The 16,908-nt window shown below is 37.3% G+C and overlaps 1 protein-coding gene across 2 annotated transcripts in view; it reads right to left on the bottom strand.

The window, feature by feature from the left end:
* The window catches only part of USP14 (ubiquitin specific peptidase 14), a 46,181-nt gene extending 30,415 nt beyond the window's left edge, over positions 1-15,766 (bottom strand). The window contains exons 1-5 of one of the 2 annotated variants that reach the window (XM_082418703.1): positions 15,538-15,766; positions 10,742-10,887; positions 8,607-8,639; positions 840-944; positions 8-111 (exon numbers count right to left, since the gene is read on the bottom strand). In XM_082418703.1, coding sequence (XP_082274829.1) covers positions 8-111; positions 840-944; positions 8,607-8,639; positions 10,742-10,887; positions 15,538-15,553 — 404 coding nt within the window. In that variant the 5' untranslated portion in view covers positions 15,554-15,766. Of the gene's footprint in view, positions 1-7; positions 112-839; positions 945-8,606; positions 8,640-10,741; positions 10,888-15,537 lie in introns of those variants that run through there. The other variant, XR_014252084.1, reaches the window with a different exon arrangement.
* Between the last annotated feature and the right edge of the window lie 1,142 nt (positions 15,767-16,908).

Genomic DNA, 16,908 nt, shown 5'->3' with positions numbered 1-16,908 from the left:
GTCTTACCTTTTAAGGGCATCTTTGAGTTCAGGTACAGAACGAATACACTGAACTGTAGCATTCATGTAACAAGTGTTACCAAGGTTTGTCAATCCACATGGTAATTCCATCTGATAAGGAAAAGGATTAAATCATTTTTATAAGATGACAGCATATATAAATCACTAAACACACTGAAGCAAATACAATTTACCAACTCATACCAATTTATTCCACCTTAACAATGTTTTATTTCCCTAACAAAATATTTTACTTGCATCATGCGGACAATCATCCTGTTTTAATTCCCTTCTTAAAAATAATAAGAAAACAATCGTATCAGTTCTGCCTCCTCTGCAGGTTTATCACTGGAAGAGGGTAACAAAATATATACAGAAACACTTCAAAAAAATGAATGGTACTATATAAATGCTGGGTAGTAAAAATAATAATAATATTTGACAAGTGTGTGTTGGCCAGTTTCTAAACCAACACTGCATTTAAATTAAGGATAAACTGTATATTTTCAACATGGAAGGTTTTAAGAATTTAAATATCCCAGCATTTAAACTATTTAACTTCTTTGCGCCTGTTTTCCCATAAAATAATAGTAAACATTTAAATAGCACTATCTGCCAGACACATTTATTACAGATATTCACTGACTTTATAATGAATTATTCAATTAAAAAAGGATTTGTTGAGCCAATTTCAAAGATAAAACTTTTATTTACTGCTAATAACATACATCTTAATATTGATTAAATCTTCAAAACATGTAGATGCTTTCTGAAAGGCATCTTACTAACTGTACTTCTTAAAAGTAGTGATCAAATACATAAAATGTGGTATGTCTTACAGCAGATGCTAACTGTTCTTCTGTCATGTCTTCTACAAAGACAGTTTTAGCTGAGGGTTCCTCAGGAAGAGCATCTGCTGACCCCATCATTAGTAAAGTCATTCCCTGTTTAAAAAAAAAATTAATTTCATGAAAATGCTGAAAAGTTGATCACGTTTATGTCCAATGAAAGAAGCCAGACACAGAAAAACACATGTTGCATGCTTCTATTTGCTAGAAAAGGTAAATCTAGAGAGACACTAAGTAGATTAGTGGTTGCTAGAGCTGAAGGTGGGAATAGGGAGTGTCTTTAAATGGGAACTCATTTCTTTCTGGCGTGATGAAAATATTCCAAAATGAGACTGTGGTGAAGGTTACACAACTCCGTAAATACATTAAAGATCACTGAACTGTTAAAAAAAAAAAAAAAAAAAAAGTACTAGCGTGGCTGCCTCAGGCCACAGGTCACCTGCTTATCTGAAAAGGAAACTTCTTAGAATGGTGGAACTTCTTTATCTTGACTGTGGTAGTGGTTTCATGACTGTATAAAGTTAACCAAATTCATCAAACTCTTAAACTAAAGTAGGTGAATCTTACTCTCTATATACTATACGTCAATAAAGTTAACAGAAAAAACACAGTCACAAAGAAAGCTGAGAATGTTTTCAATACTGGAAAGGAGAAAATTCTTCAAATCATCATTAATATTTAGTGGCATCATTTCTCCCCATAACACACTAAGCACTGATAAGATTCTTTCTATGAAAGTCTATTGTGTAAATGTAACCATTATTTACATTTGAATAGAAATATTTTGAAAGCATTGAAATCTCCATTATTAGAAAACATCAAACCAAACATATAAATTAGTTCAAAATATCTAATTTTATAATTCTACACATTATTAACTTAAGGGAATACTTATATTCAGTACAGATACACCATTCCATACAACAGAAGAACAATGGAGACACTGTCACCCTAAATCTCATAATCCTGAAATGTGAACATCTTATTCAATATCTTTCTGGAAGACACAAACATCTGAGACAAAGACAGAGGGTAAAGAGGTTTAAAAGAAAAAAAAAAGGCCAGAAGGAGAGATTTTTTTTTAAAAAAGGACAATAAAATAAAAATATCTAGACGAAGATTAAAATTAGTAAATTAATAAGGTCACCAAACTCACAGTGTTATGAGTACCTATGCTGAAATCCAACAATCTTCATTCTATCACCTATTATTTTTACTTAAGCTTTCTATAAGATAATAGCAAAGCAGTACTAAGCCATCACTAAAGAATCTTTTTTAAAAGACAACTGTTGGGCTTCCCTGGTGGCGCAGTGGTTAAGAATCCACCTGCCAATGCAGGGGACAAGGATTCGAGCCCTGGTCTGGGAAGATCCCACATGCCCCGGAGCAACCAACACTGTGCGCCACAACTACTGAGCCTGCGCTCTAGAGCCTGTAAGCCACAACTACTGAGCCCGTGTGTCACAACTACTGAAGCCCGTGCGCCTAGAGCTTGTGCTCCGCAACAAGAGAAGCCACCGCAGTGAGAAGCCCGCGCACTGCAACGAAGAGTAGCCCCCGCTTGCCACAACTAGAGAAAAGCCCGCATGCAGCAACAAAGACCCAACACAGCCAAAAATAAAATAAATAAAATAAATAAATTTATTAAAAAAAGAAAAGACAACTGTCTCAGGAAAACCGAATATCTGAGGAATATACTAGCAATAGCCAGTTAGAAAATACAATAGAAAAGAAAGAATACCAACAAATATCTAAGAGTAAACATAACAAGAAATATGTAATACTTTAATAAGAAAACTATAAAACTTTACTTAGGGATATTAAAAAACACCTAAAGAAACTGAAGGACACGAAAGATTTCTGGACTAGAAAAATTACTGTAAAGATGTGATTCCAAATTATCATATAAATTTAACTAAATTCCTTTCTGAAACTTTACAAAATGTTTCATTCATGTAGCAAATTCATACCCATGACAACAGCTAAGAAATTTCTGAAAAAGAAGAAAGACTAAAAACAACAATACCTTTAAAATTATTAAGAAAATAAATTACAAAATGAAGAATGTTGAGGACAATAATTTAGAAAAAAAATACTTTGAGTTCTCCACCTCATGACATGCCACACCCAAAATGAATTACAAATTGAAGATTTAAACGTAAATAAAATGAAACAAATAATTACAAAACATTTAAGTTAATTTTCTAAAAAATCTTACTGCTTTTGGAAGATTTTCTAAAATTGACATAAAAGATGAAAGGACTCATGTCTCTAGTCTCTAACTACATAAATCTTAAAAACTTGCCCATTAGCACAATCAAAATTTTAAAGGACAAACTTAAAAAAAAATCACTATATATAGGTACAATAGAAAAACAGGCAATAGAGATAAATAGAAAGCCAACAAAAAAGGCTTAAAATTAAATTAAATATGCTTCCACCTTAAGAAGCTAGCAGAAGTATATATTAAAATCAAAGTAAAAGGAGGAAATGAAGCAAAGAGGGGAAATCAATAAAATAATAAATGAACAAGCAAAAGTTAACTCTTTGGATGACTGGGGAGAAAAAAAAAAAATCAATGAAACTTTACAACCTCTGCCTAGATGATAAAGACAATAAGCAAGAAATCACAATTTGCCAATACGGGGGCTGGGGGAGGGGTGGAACGACAGAACTACAGATTCTAGAATTAAAGGATATCCTGTAAGAGTGTAGTATGACAATCAATCCAACAATTTAAACTAAACAGACCAATTCCTTAAAAGACACTACCAAAACTGGTGTAAAAGAAAATATAACATCTGAATAATCCTACATTTATTAAAGACTCTAGGGGCTTCCCTGGTGGCGCAGTGGTTGAGAATCTGCCTGCCAATGCAGGGGACACGGGTTCGAGCCCTGGTCTGGGAAGATCCCACATGCCGCAGAGCAACTAAGCCCGTGTGCCACGACTACTGAGCCTGCGCGTCTGGAGCCTGTGCTCCGCAACAAGAGAGGCCGCGATAGTGAGAGGCCCTCACACCGCGATGAAGAGTGGCCCCCGCTCACCGCAACTAGAGAAAGCCCTCACACAGAAACGAAGACCCAACATAGCCATAAATAAATAAATAAATACATTTAAAAAAAAAAGACTCTAAATTCTGAATTAAAAGTCTTCCCACCAAGAAAGTTCCAAGCCCAGAGAACTTCACTAGATAATTCTATGAGACACTAATGTGTGTGTGTGTGTGTGTGTGTGTGTGTGTGTATGTATATATATATATATATACATACACACACTCTTTCATAAAAGAGGAGAGGTATGAATGCTTCATAACTCATTTTATACGGTCAGCATTATACTGATAGCAAAAATCAAACAAAGACAGTTCAAGAAAACTACAAACCATATCTCTCACAAAAAGAGACACAAAAATACTTAACAAAATACTACCAATAGAATCCACATTATATAAAAAGGAAAATATATAGTGACCAAGTGTTTTACTATTTCGAAAAAGGCAGTGTAGTTCACCACATTGAGATTAAAGGATTTAAAAAGAAAAATCATTTCAATATATATAGAAAAAGTATTTGCCAAAACTCAACTCCCATTCATGATAACTCTCAGCAAACTAGAAATAGAAGAGAACTTTCCTCAACCTGATGAACATCTGTAAAAAACCTGTAAAACATCTGTACAAAAGGGACCAAAATTCTACAATGGGCAAAACTACCCTATATATGGTGTAACTGTAGTCTCAAAAAAGAGGAAAGAGAAGGACACACAGAAAAAATATCTAAAGAAATAGCTAAAGATTTTCTAAATTTAATAAAAACTATAAACACACAGATCCAAGAGGTTTAAGCAGAATAAACATAAAGAAAACCTGACCAAAACAAATAGCTGAAAACCAATAATGAGAAAAATCTCAAAAGCACCCAGGGAAAAAAGGACACATTACATGCAGAGGAACAATGATAAGAATGACAGCAACTGTACAAATCAGAAGACATCTTTCAAGTACTGAAAGAGTGTTAATCTAGAATTTAATACCTATCAAAAATGTTTTTCAAAAATGAAATGAAACCAAGAGCTTTTCAGAAAAACAAAAGCAGAGAAAACGCATAGATAGGCTCTGCAAGAAATGTAAAAAGGAAGTTCTTCAGGCAGAAGAAAATGATATCAGATGGCAATTTGGATCTGGATCCAAAGGAAGAGCACCAAAAATGGTAAATATGGGTTTTCTACGTTTTTTAATCTCTTTAAAGGATAAATGACTATTTAAAGCAAAAGTGGCAATGTAGAAAGTAATAATAATAGCAATGTAGTATGGAGTTTCTAACAGGTAGAAGTAAACTATATGTATGTATGACAACAACAGCACAAAGCAGGTAAATGGAAATACACTGTTGTAATAGTCTTATACTATGCCTGAAATCACTCATTATAGATACATAATATAAACCCTACAGCAGCAGTTCAAAAACATCAAACATCATCATAGGACCCTTTATACCAACAGTTGGCAAACTTTTCCTATTAAAGGCCATATAATAAATATTTTAGAATTTTTGGGCCACATACCATCTTTGTTGCATATTCTTCGTTGTTTTCAACCCCACCCCTTTAAAAATATAAATACCATTCCTAACTTGCAGGCCTTACAAAAACAGGCTGCAAGCCAGATTTGGCTCAGAGTTCACAGTTTGATGACTCCTGCTTCACATTCTTAAAAATTGAGAACTTCTGTTATGTAGGTCTTAGCCATCAATATTTACTGTATTAGAAATTAAAACTGAGAAATTTTAATAATATTCATTCAAAAACAATAAACCCACTTAATGTTAAGATAATTAACATTTTTATGAAAGATAATTATATTCTCAAAACAAAACTAGTTAAGACTGATATTGTTTTACATTTTTTCAAATGTCTTTAATGTTTGGCTTAAGAGAAAAGAGTGAATTTTCATATTTGTTTCTGTATTCAATCTGCTGCAGTATCACATGTCCCACAACCTCTGAAAAATTACTGTACATACATAATCAACAATAGAAAAGGCAAATAAAATCTTAATGTCAACATGAAAATACGTTTTTTAAATATGAAAACAGTTTTGATCTCAAGGATCCCTTGAAAGAGTCCTGGGTACTGCCTGGAGTTCCTGGGATACACTCAGAGAACTGCTAACCTAGAGGAATCATTAAAACTCTGGGGATGGAGGGGAGAATGGAAAATGACTGTTAATGAACACAGGGTTTCTTTTTGGATAATGATATGTTTTAAAACTAGACAGTGTTGATGGTTGCACAACTCTATGAATATAGCAGAACACACTGAAATGAACATTTTAAAGTGCTGAATTTCATAGTCAGTGAATTTTCTCAGAAAACTTATTATAAAAGCATAAATAACAAAACAGAGATAAAGCAAAGGCAGAGATAAACACAAAATTAAAAATAATAGAAAAGAAGGCAGCAAAAGAAAAAATGAGACAGAAAACAAATAGCAAGATGGTAAATTAAACCCAAACATGTGGATAATAACATTGAACATAAGTGGCCTAAAGGTTCCAATTACAAAGTAGAGATTGGAAGACTGGATAAAAAAGCAAGACCCAAGTATATGCTAACCTAAAAAAATCCATTTTAAACATAAAGACACAGATGGATTAAAAGCAAAAGGATGGGAAAATACATGAAATGCAAACAATAATTAAAAGAAATACGGTGTAGCTTTATTAAAATCAAAGTAAAACTGAGAGCAAAGAATATTACCAGGGATAAAGAGGAACAGTTCATTGTGAAGAGAGGTCAATTCATCAAGATTTAACGATCCTATATATGCATGCACCTAATAACAGAACTTCAAAATACACAAAACAAAACTGATACAACTGAAAGGAGATATAATCAAATCCACAATAATAGTTGGAGATTATGACACACTTGATAAAAGAAGTAGACAGGGCTTCCCTGGTGGCGCAGTGGTTAAGAATCCACCTGCCAATGCAGGGTACACAGGTTCGAGCCCTGGTCCCGGAAGATTCCACATGCCGTGGAGCAACTAAGCCTGTGCACCACAACTACTGAAGCCTGCGCACCTAGAGCCTGTGTTCTGCAACAAGAGAAGCCACCACAATGAGAAGCCCGCACACCGCAACAAAGAGTAGCCTCCGCTCACCACAACTAGAGAAAGCCAGCGCCCAGCAACGAAGACCGAACGCAGCCAAAAATAAATAAGTAAAATAATTCAAAAAAAAAAAGGTAATGGGTTTGCTATTGCTACTTTTAAATGAATAATTTGTCTAATTTCTAATACAATAAATATCGACGTAACCCATGTATATGAAATTCTTTGGGGTTTAAAAATAATTTTTGAGAGTGTAAAGAGGTCACAAAGACCAAGAAATCTGAGAACTGCACATGCCAAAAATGCAAGGTTTAATAGTTAAAAATCAATGGGACTAGCCAGATTACCAGAATAAAAGAAAAATCATATGATCCTTTTAATAAGAAGCAGAAAAGCACTTAAAATTCAACAGCCATTCATAACTTAAAAGGTCTTAGTGAACTAGGAAATGACAAAAGATGTCCACTCCCACCACTTTCTATTCAACACTGTATTAGAAGTCCTAGCCAGTAAAGTAAGGCAAAAAAAGAAATAGCAGCCATAAAGACTGGAAAGGGAAAAGTAAAACTGCCTCTATTTGCAGAGAGCATGCTTACGTACATAGAAAACCCAATGGATTCTACAAAAAAACTACTGGAACTAGAAAGTGAATTTGGCAAGGTCACAGGTTAAAAATAAACTGTATTTTTATAATCTAGCCATGAACACTGGAAAACAAATTTTTTTTAAAGTATCATTAAATAGCCAAGAAATGTTAAGTTCCAGAATCTAACAAAAACCGTGCAAGCTCTCTATACTGAAAAATTATAAAACTGAGCTAAGAGAAATGGAGAAGTACACCTTATTTAAGGATTTCAGTACTCAATACCTTTAAGATGTTCATTCTCCCCAAACTGAACTACAGATTCAATGCAACCTAAACAAAATTCCAGGAGTCCATTTGTAGGAGTTGATGACTAATTCTAAAATTATAAGGAAATGCAAAGGAGTTAAAATATTCCTGAGGAAACAGAAAAAGCTGGAGAACTTACATTATCTTATTTCAAGACTTATTATAAAGCTTTAGTAATCAAGACCATGTGGTACTAGTATAAGGTTAATCAAATATATCAATGAAACAAGAGTCCAAAAATAGACCAACAGGGGCTTCCCTGGTGGCACAGTGGTTGAGAATCTGCCTGCCAATGCAGGGGACACGGGTTCGAGCCCTGGTCTGGGAAGATCCCACATGCCGCGGAGCAACTGGGCCCGTGAGCCACAATTACTGAGCCTGCGCATCTGGAGCCTGTGCTCCGCAACAAAGAGAGGCCGCGATAGTGAGAGGCCCGCGCACCGTGATGAAGAGTGGCCCCCGCTTGCCACAACTAGAGAAAGCCCTCGCATAGAAACGAAGACCCAACACAGCCATAAAATAATAAATAAATAAATTAATTAATTAAAAAAAAATTAAAAAAAAAAAAAAATAGACCAACAACTGATTTTCAAGAAAGACTCTGACATAAATCAATGAGAAAAGGAAAATATTTTCAACAGATGGTGCTGGAACAACTGGTTATACAGACAGAAAAAAAGGCATTTGGAATACATTTTGTGTAATAATTAGGGAACTGCATTATAACTAGTGTTCTTAAGATAATACTTACATTTTTTATTTTGATGTTTCCCCAATCATCATCCTGTTTTAAAGACAAATAATAAACATTTAACCACCCCCATATAATCCAAACATAATCTAAAAATCAACTAATTTTAGATTTATACTTCAAAATAGAAATTGTCTATATGCAGATTTTACTTAAAATTACTGTAATCAAAAGTATTTTTTAAAAAACAAAAAACAAATGCAGTCCTAAAACTAGTAAGTCTAACAATTGTTCAAACTACATAAGATACAATCTAAAAGACAGTAAACTTGGCAGCACCAAAAGTACTGAAACACTTGACTGATGACAAATGACAGATGCTAACCATCTGAGCTAATAACTAGCATATGTTTGACAAGAATAAAGAATAACTTCAGAAATGAAATAAGGTCTACATAATTAGGGTGATTATATAATTAATCACCCAAATCAAGAGACTCTTGAGAATGAAAGTGCTATTAAAAATTATACCAGGAGAGTAAACAAGACTACCCAAGGCAAACTAACCCTTAATAGTATTTGCTGCATCCACAAATGTTTCTGAAGTCCTACATTTCACATCTATGAATCAATTAACAAATACTTTGACTTCAGTATGTTCAATTTAAATCAAGGTTTTTTTTGAAATGCCATGATTGGTCCACAGATATTTTGGCAGCTAAAAGCCCTTCCCTTCAGAGGACAGTCAGTTCCATATCACTCCTTCCTTTTTACCGAAAGTACCAGGCACTTAATACACCTCCCTTTGGTGGTGCCACTATTTCTTTTTGGGCATCCTGCTTCAAAGTAGAACACTAAGTTTCTAAATGCCCTTCTCAGTTTAAGGGCTATTACTGCTAATCATAAGGAATGACAACTATAAACGTCTCCTCAAATAATGCCTCCTCCTACTTATCCAAGGTCACACAAAGCTGGGAAATGAACCCAGATCTGCTTGACTTGTAAATCACATGTTCTTTTGGTGCCTTACTATATGTTACTTAAGCCTCTCTGATGCTCAGTAAAATATGTAAAATACATTTACTTTCCTCATTTTTAATATACATACAGTTGAAAATTAAAGAAAACAAAAGCCTGGCACAGAATAAGTATTCAGTTAAGTGGCAGCTATTAGTCATAGCTTCATTTAATTAACATTTTTCTGTAATTCTCCACAGTATACCACCAGTACACAGCTCAGCACAAATTACATTACCAAGTTCACTAATGACCAAAAGCTCATACTGCAACTTGAGGGGAAACAATGTTTCTTCACCGAAATCTGTTTTACGGCCCAGGTAACAGGGGTAGCCAATCTTTATCTCTAAAGTTAATTAGAGCTCTTCAGCATTTCACATCTAACTCTTGAAGAAAGTGTATTTTAAAAACTATACTTATATAGTATTACAAACAATAATAAAGAAAATACCTTCACATCTTTTCTGTGGCCCTTCATCAATGATACTGGTAAGTTTGGACTCTTAACTGTAATCAATGTGATCATTCCAAGGGAACTAAAGGAAAACTTAAATTCCCTCTTTTTTTAAACAAAAATTTCTTTCCTCCCATCTCCAGCAGGTGTTAGACGGTGATTACTTCTAAGAGAAAGGGGCTCTTTTTAATGGTAGGATGCAAGAAAGGCCAAAGGAAAAATTAACAGTTTTCCAGTATTCCAGAACCAGGGCCTTAGTAAATTTGGTACATTCGCATGTATATACAAAAACATTGTGTACTAGCCTTTAAAAAATAAATTTACCATACTGTTCCATATTTTTAACAGAGATAAAATTTCTAACCCCATAACTGAAAATTACTAAGGAAATACAAATAGACTTTTTTAGTCTATACAAAATGAAATACTTTTAACACACCTTCATAAGAGAAAAATGCAAACACAGATAAATGGAAAGTGCCCCAGTCCCCTGACCCCCAGAGATAATCATTGATAAAATGCATTTTAAAATAAAAATTTTAATGATGCTTTATAATATAGTGATTTGAAATGGCTACAATGTTCCTTCCTTAAACTAACATGAATAAGAGTTTTAATACCATAGACTATATACTCTCACCAAATAAAAAATACCTTAAATGCTACATTTTCTGGTGCCAGTTATTTTCACTAGTACATAATGAAAATCTGGACTAAATTTTACCTTCAATGTTCCTCCTTTCACCATAACCTTCTGTCTGGCCGGCTGGACTCCAGTCAGTGCAAAAAGCTGAGCCTTGAACACCATCGGAGGTTCATCAGTATTCAATTCTACACCTTCAAATTTCTCCTTTCCCCATTTCACAGTAACTGCAAACAAACCATAATTTTTTTTTTAATTTACAAAACAACAAGACTTAAGATTTAGAAGATCCTTAGGGAACTATTAGGCTAGTTCTTGAAAGCCAAACTATGTCATTAATCTTTTTACACACCTAATGCCTACCAAATCAGGAGTGAAGTGAATGCAACAGATCTTGGATAAAATTTAACTGGATCTAATCCAACTTCTCATTTGATAAATAAGGAAACTGAGACTTAAAAGAAGCTGATTCATTAATGTCACAAAACCAGTCAGTAAATATTCAGGGCTTCTGAATCCTACTCCAATAATATCTGCAAAATATGACCACACTGAAATACTTCCCAGGATAAAGTTCAGACTTCAGAATGTGTTTATTTAAACAACCATTAAAATCAGTTGAATATTACATACTGCTGAAATAGAGAGGGGAAACTTGAAAGACTAGAATATTTTGAGAAGAAAATATATTCTTGAGAAAATAAAGCACACTGAAAACAGGTTAAGGAATATAGATTCTGGATTATAGGAAGAAAGGTGTGGAAGAACTGAAAGGTCTGCCCCCTGAGCAAGAGGTGCTCAAATATTAAGAAGAATCCAAAAATATAGCTAAATCATTAAAAATTATAGAAATCCTACTTCACAGCCATTCAGATGGCTACAACAACAACAACAAAACCACAGAAAATAACAAGTGTTGGCAGGGATGTGGGGAAATTGGAACCCTTGGGCATTGCTCTAGGAATATAAAAATGGTACCACCACTGTGACAGAAAGTATGGTGGTTCCTCAAAAATCAGGCACAGAATTACTACTATGTGATCCAGCAATTCCATTTCTAGGTATATACCCAAAAGTATGGCAACCAGGGAATCAAACTGATATTTGTATACCCATGTTCCTAGCAGCATTATTTCACAATAGCCTAGAAATGGGAGCAACCCAAGTGCCCATCAACAGTGGTATATACATACAATGGACATTAATCAGCCTTAAAAAAATAATGAAATTCTGACACATTCTACCACATGGATGAACCTTGGAGACATTATGCTAAGTGACACAAGCCAGTCACAAAAGGACAAATACTGTATGATTCTACTTATGTGAGGTACCTAGAGTGGTCAAATTCCTAGAGACAGAAAGAAGAATGGGGGTTGCCAGGAGGCTGGGGGAAATGGCAATAGGGGTACAGAGTTTCAGTTTAGGAACGGGAAGAATTTCCAGAGGTGGGTGGTGATGACAGCTGCACAGCGATGGGAACGTACTCAATGTTAAAAACTGTACACTTAAAAATGTTTAAAACTGCACTTTATGTTACATATATTTTACCACAATAAAAAAATTTCAATCAATCTCATAAAATAGCTAACTTTTGAAATATGTTAACATAAATAAACTACGGAATTCCCTGGCGGTCCAGTGGTTAGGACTCCATGCTTTCACTGCCCAGGGCCTGGTTTCAATCCCTGGTCAGGGAACTAAGATCCCACAAGCCGTACAGCACAGCCAAAAATAAATAAATAAATAAATAAACTAACTCACTCAAGGATGTACATAGTTTTTTCCACTGAAAACTTTATACCTACTCAAAATGAGACTCCCATAATTAATAGTTGTCTAATTTCTGATTACTAAAACCAGAATATAAAAAAGTGACCCTGACTCTAAATCCCTATTCTTTCACTAGTTCAATTAACGTGTTAGCGTTCATTCAATGATAAGCCCAGTTACAAGGATTAGGGAGATTCTCTGTGAACTTACAGTTTAATAAAGGAGAGAGGAAAAAAGGTTAAAATAATTAACAATACAATATAAATATTACAAATGCTAGAGGAGCACAGTGGAATGCTTCATGAGGGAGGAAGGATTCTCCGGAGAAAGTGTTAACTGTGAGTTACCACTATCAACTTTGAGTCTCAAAGAAAAAATTAGGTGTTAGCCAGAGAATAAGAATAAAAGCATTCCTGGAAAAGACACTCAAAAGCATAAAGCAGCATGGTGTCCTCTGAGATACAAGTAATTCCCAGAGTGAAGGGGAAGCAGCTGAAAAAGGAGAAACTGACCAAAGATCAAGTCAGGGAAGATAACATAAGTCATGTTAAAACATACAGGCTTTAGGTTGTACAAAATGTGCAACCCCTGAAAGGTTTTCATAAAGGCCACTTTGGTCTGGTTTGAACATTAGAACACTCTAGCAGCAGCAGAGAAAATATTGGTTTGAAGGGGGAACGACTACAATCATTGAGACAAACCAGAAACATATAACAATAGTACAAACAAAAGAGAGAGGACTAAATCAAAACAGTATTAGAAATAATGAAGATGAAATCTGTAATTTATTTAGCTGTGTCGCCATGGACAAGTTAAACTTTTTGCTTACCCATAAACCAGGGGTTCCCAACCCCGGGGCCACGGACCATACCAGACCATGGTCTGTTAGGAACTGGGCCACACAGCAGGAGGTGAGCAGCGGGCGAGGGAGAGAAGCTTTATCTGTATTTACAGCTGCTCCCCATCGCTTGCGTTACCGCCTGAGCTCCGCCTCCTGTCAGATCAGTGGCAGCATTAGATTCTCATAGGAGCACGAACCCTACAGTGAACTGCGCATGCGAGGGATCTAGGTTGCTTGCTCCGTATGAGAATCTAATGCCTGATGATCTGAGGTGGAGCTGAGGCGGTGATGCTAGTGCTAGGGAGCGGCTGCAAATACAGATTATCATTAGCAGACAGATCTGACTGCACAGAGACCATAATAAATCAATTGCTTGCAGACTCATATCAAAACCCTATCAGTGAGTGGGAAGTGAAAACAAGCTCAGGGCTCCCGTTGATTCTGCATTATGGTGAGTTGTATAATTATTTCATTATATATTACAATGTAGTAATAATAGAAATAAACTGCACAATAAATGTAATGTGCTTGTATCATCCCGAAACCATTCTCCCCCGACCCCTCCCCGGGACTGTGGAAAAACTGTCTTCCACGAAACTGGTCTCTGGTGCCAAAAAGGTTGAGGACCGCTGCCATAAAGGAGAATTATACTAGTACCACGGGACTATGTTGAAAATTAAAACAAAGCAACATGTATAAAAAACATTAGCTTTGTACCAGACAAAAAAGTGTTCGCTAATTTTTTACAGCACTTGTTCTTAACCACGTAAATGTCTGGATGTTTAATTTTCTATCAAAACTTATGACAGTACTTAAGATGTTCTTGTTTTAATATAGGGCTTTTTGCAGAATCTGAAAATACAGATTCTCAATATGGAGATGTCAAAGGAAGAAACCTTAGAAATCTACTTCAATTCCCTCATTTTGGAAATGAGGAAAAGATCTGATTAAATATTTAAGATGGAACTCAATTTCTAAGATATAAAGTCTGGTGAGTACAGGCATTTTTCGAGGGGAACAAACTACCTGTGTGTGTTTAAGTATTAGCATACACAGATTATTTACCACCATTACTTAATTAATGCCCCTTAAATTCTATATTGCATAAATAGAATATTTCAAGTACCATTCTACTGTTCCATTGTTGTGGCCTTAGAAAAAGAGGTTGAGCAATCATTATTAAAGAATTTGGGGACACAGTTTTGAGGGCATGAGCCTGCTGTGGCCCCCTTTACCTGGCAAAGCAATAAAGCTATTCTTTTATACTTTACCCAGAAAAAAAAAAATCATTATTAAAGCATTCAAGATTCTAGAACATCAAGAATCCATGTCGAGTTTAAACATTATTCTTTGGTTTGATGTCATTCTTTGAAAACGCTGAATCTTCAATAAAGGAATTATGATAGAGTGTCAAGGATAGCCAATGAATCACACATCCATAGCCAACTGGAGCCACCACATACACTTTAGGGGCCATTTTGAATTACACTAGGAGACAGCAAGGTCCACTAACTCAGTAAAAACATGATCCTTGGCCAACACCTTGGACTGCCATCACGCAAAAAAAACCCTGTCAAACGCCAATCAAAAAGAAATGGTACCCGCGGACATCTGTATTCCTTTACCTCTCAAAGCTAACACTGTGCTTCGGACACAGAAACACAAAACAGTGTTTGATGAAATGAAAACGAAGCAAAAAGCTCGCAATCTGCCTCAGGATAAAACTGAAATTGGTACAAACGGGGTGGTGGCAGCAAGGGGTAAGCGAAGGGAGGCTATGGAGGGAAACCCCCAGAACGAGGAAGGAAGGCTTAACCTCACATCCCTGGTCCCTCCATCACTCCCTTACCGAGGCTTCCCCTCCTGGCCGCTCCCTTCCACGGCTACCACTGAAGAGGCCCAGTAAATGCCACTGCACCTCCAGCCTGGCCCCTGCTGCCCCGGGACACAACCTCACCCTACCCCACACGTGAGAACAGAGACAGAACTATTCTGCAGAGTCACCACTCGGAGGGGCGGACGCTCGCTGCTTCCCCACCTCCCCTCCGGCTCCCACCCCACCCACGCGGCGGCCCAGGAGGGGCACGGCTCCCTCGCGTTGCAGGGCCCGGAACTCGCAGGGAGACAGAAAGGGGCCAGGGTCCCCTCCACGCCGCGGAATCCCCGCCCCGTGCTCAGCGGGGCGCCCGCCCTGCAGGCCAGGCCTACACAGAGGCCTAGCCCCGGGCGGGACTGCGGGGCACGAGACGAGGAGGGCGCTCACCGGAGTAGAGCGGCATGGCGGGGCGCGCTAGGAGGCGGCGGCGGCGGCGCAGTAAGGCTGGGCCTGGCAAGGGCGGCGAAAGGAAAGGGCCGCGAAGAAGCTGTGGCGGCGGCCGAGGCGGAGGCGCGGTGGTGGCGGCAGACACGGTGCGACGAGAGCCTCATTCAAACCGGCCACTGGCGATGACGCAGTAACACGCCGTCCGCCAGCCGAGCCACAGGGCGACTGCGGGGAGGAGGCAAGGCGGGGCCTGCGGGTGGAGAGACAAGGGAGGTGGGAGCGGCCGGGAGAGGCGGGGCACCCGGGGCCGCTGCGCCTCACAGGTGCGCGCCTGCGCACTGCACACCGCCTGCGCCCACCGGCTCCCAGCCCCGCCCCGCCCCGCCCCGCCCCGCCCCGCCCGGCTGCAAACACTGTGGGAACCTAGTGTCCCAGCGGCAGCCTCCTAGGAGGTCGTTCACCCCTGTTTCCAAAGGGTGGGGCAGTACGAGCTGGGACTTTTTTCCCTCTGCTAATGTAGGCTGGAGAAGAACCTTGCTCCGCCCCTCAACTTGGTCTACTTATTAATGAAAATGTCTAGCCCTCCCATTCAGGATTTTGCAACAAAAATAAACATCAAAATGATCTGAATATTTCAGAGATAGGTCTGTCTTGGTTGTAATGTATTACTGCTGTTTCTAACACCTGTTCGGACCCTAGGCTGGCTCTAGTAAAGGAGTAGATACAGCGCCCTTGCCTGCCCCGTGGAAGTTACGTGCAGCCCTCCACTTAATTGTCTTGGACCTGTTTCCTCAGCCTGGTAAATGAGCAAGCTAGACTGGAAGGTTTCTGAGGCCTTTTTCAAACTCTAAATTGTCACGGCTGAGATCCGTTTAAAACTTTCTAGATGAGTTAGAAAGGAAATAGAACCTGTAAATGAACGAAGGAATTTCGAAAACGTGGAAATTAAAATTGAGGTGTTTCTTGCCTAATATAGAGGTTTTATAATGATCACCTATACTGCAAAAGGAGTTGAAACTGTCCCTATTTCAAAACTAAAATTCTCCATATTTTAAAACAGTACAGCCCATAGGAGAGTGAGTTTTATCAGTCTACATCAGGAGTCTTACCCTTCACTGCTTCATTATTCAAGGCCTATCATAAAAATATAATCCAAAATGTGACCAAAATAACACAAAGATACGCAGAACGTTATTTAAAGTAATATGTGTAATATTAAGTGAAAAGAGTATATCGGATTTATGAAGTACATAAAACCATTGTTCATAGGTTCAGACTTTTTTTTAATTTTTTTAACATCTTTATTAGAGTATAATTGCTTTACAATGGTGTGTCAGTTTCTGCTTTATAACAAAGTGAGTCAGTTATACA

This window comes from Balaenoptera physalus (genome assembly GCF_965194825.1).
Source record: "Balaenoptera physalus genome assembly, chromosome: 12".
NCBI classification, from domain to species: Eukaryota; Metazoa; Chordata; class Mammalia; order Artiodactyla; family Balaenopteridae; genus Balaenoptera; species Balaenoptera physalus.
The sequence above is the reverse complement of the archived record's forward strand: the minus strand, read 5'-3'. Positions and strand labels throughout refer to the sequence as shown.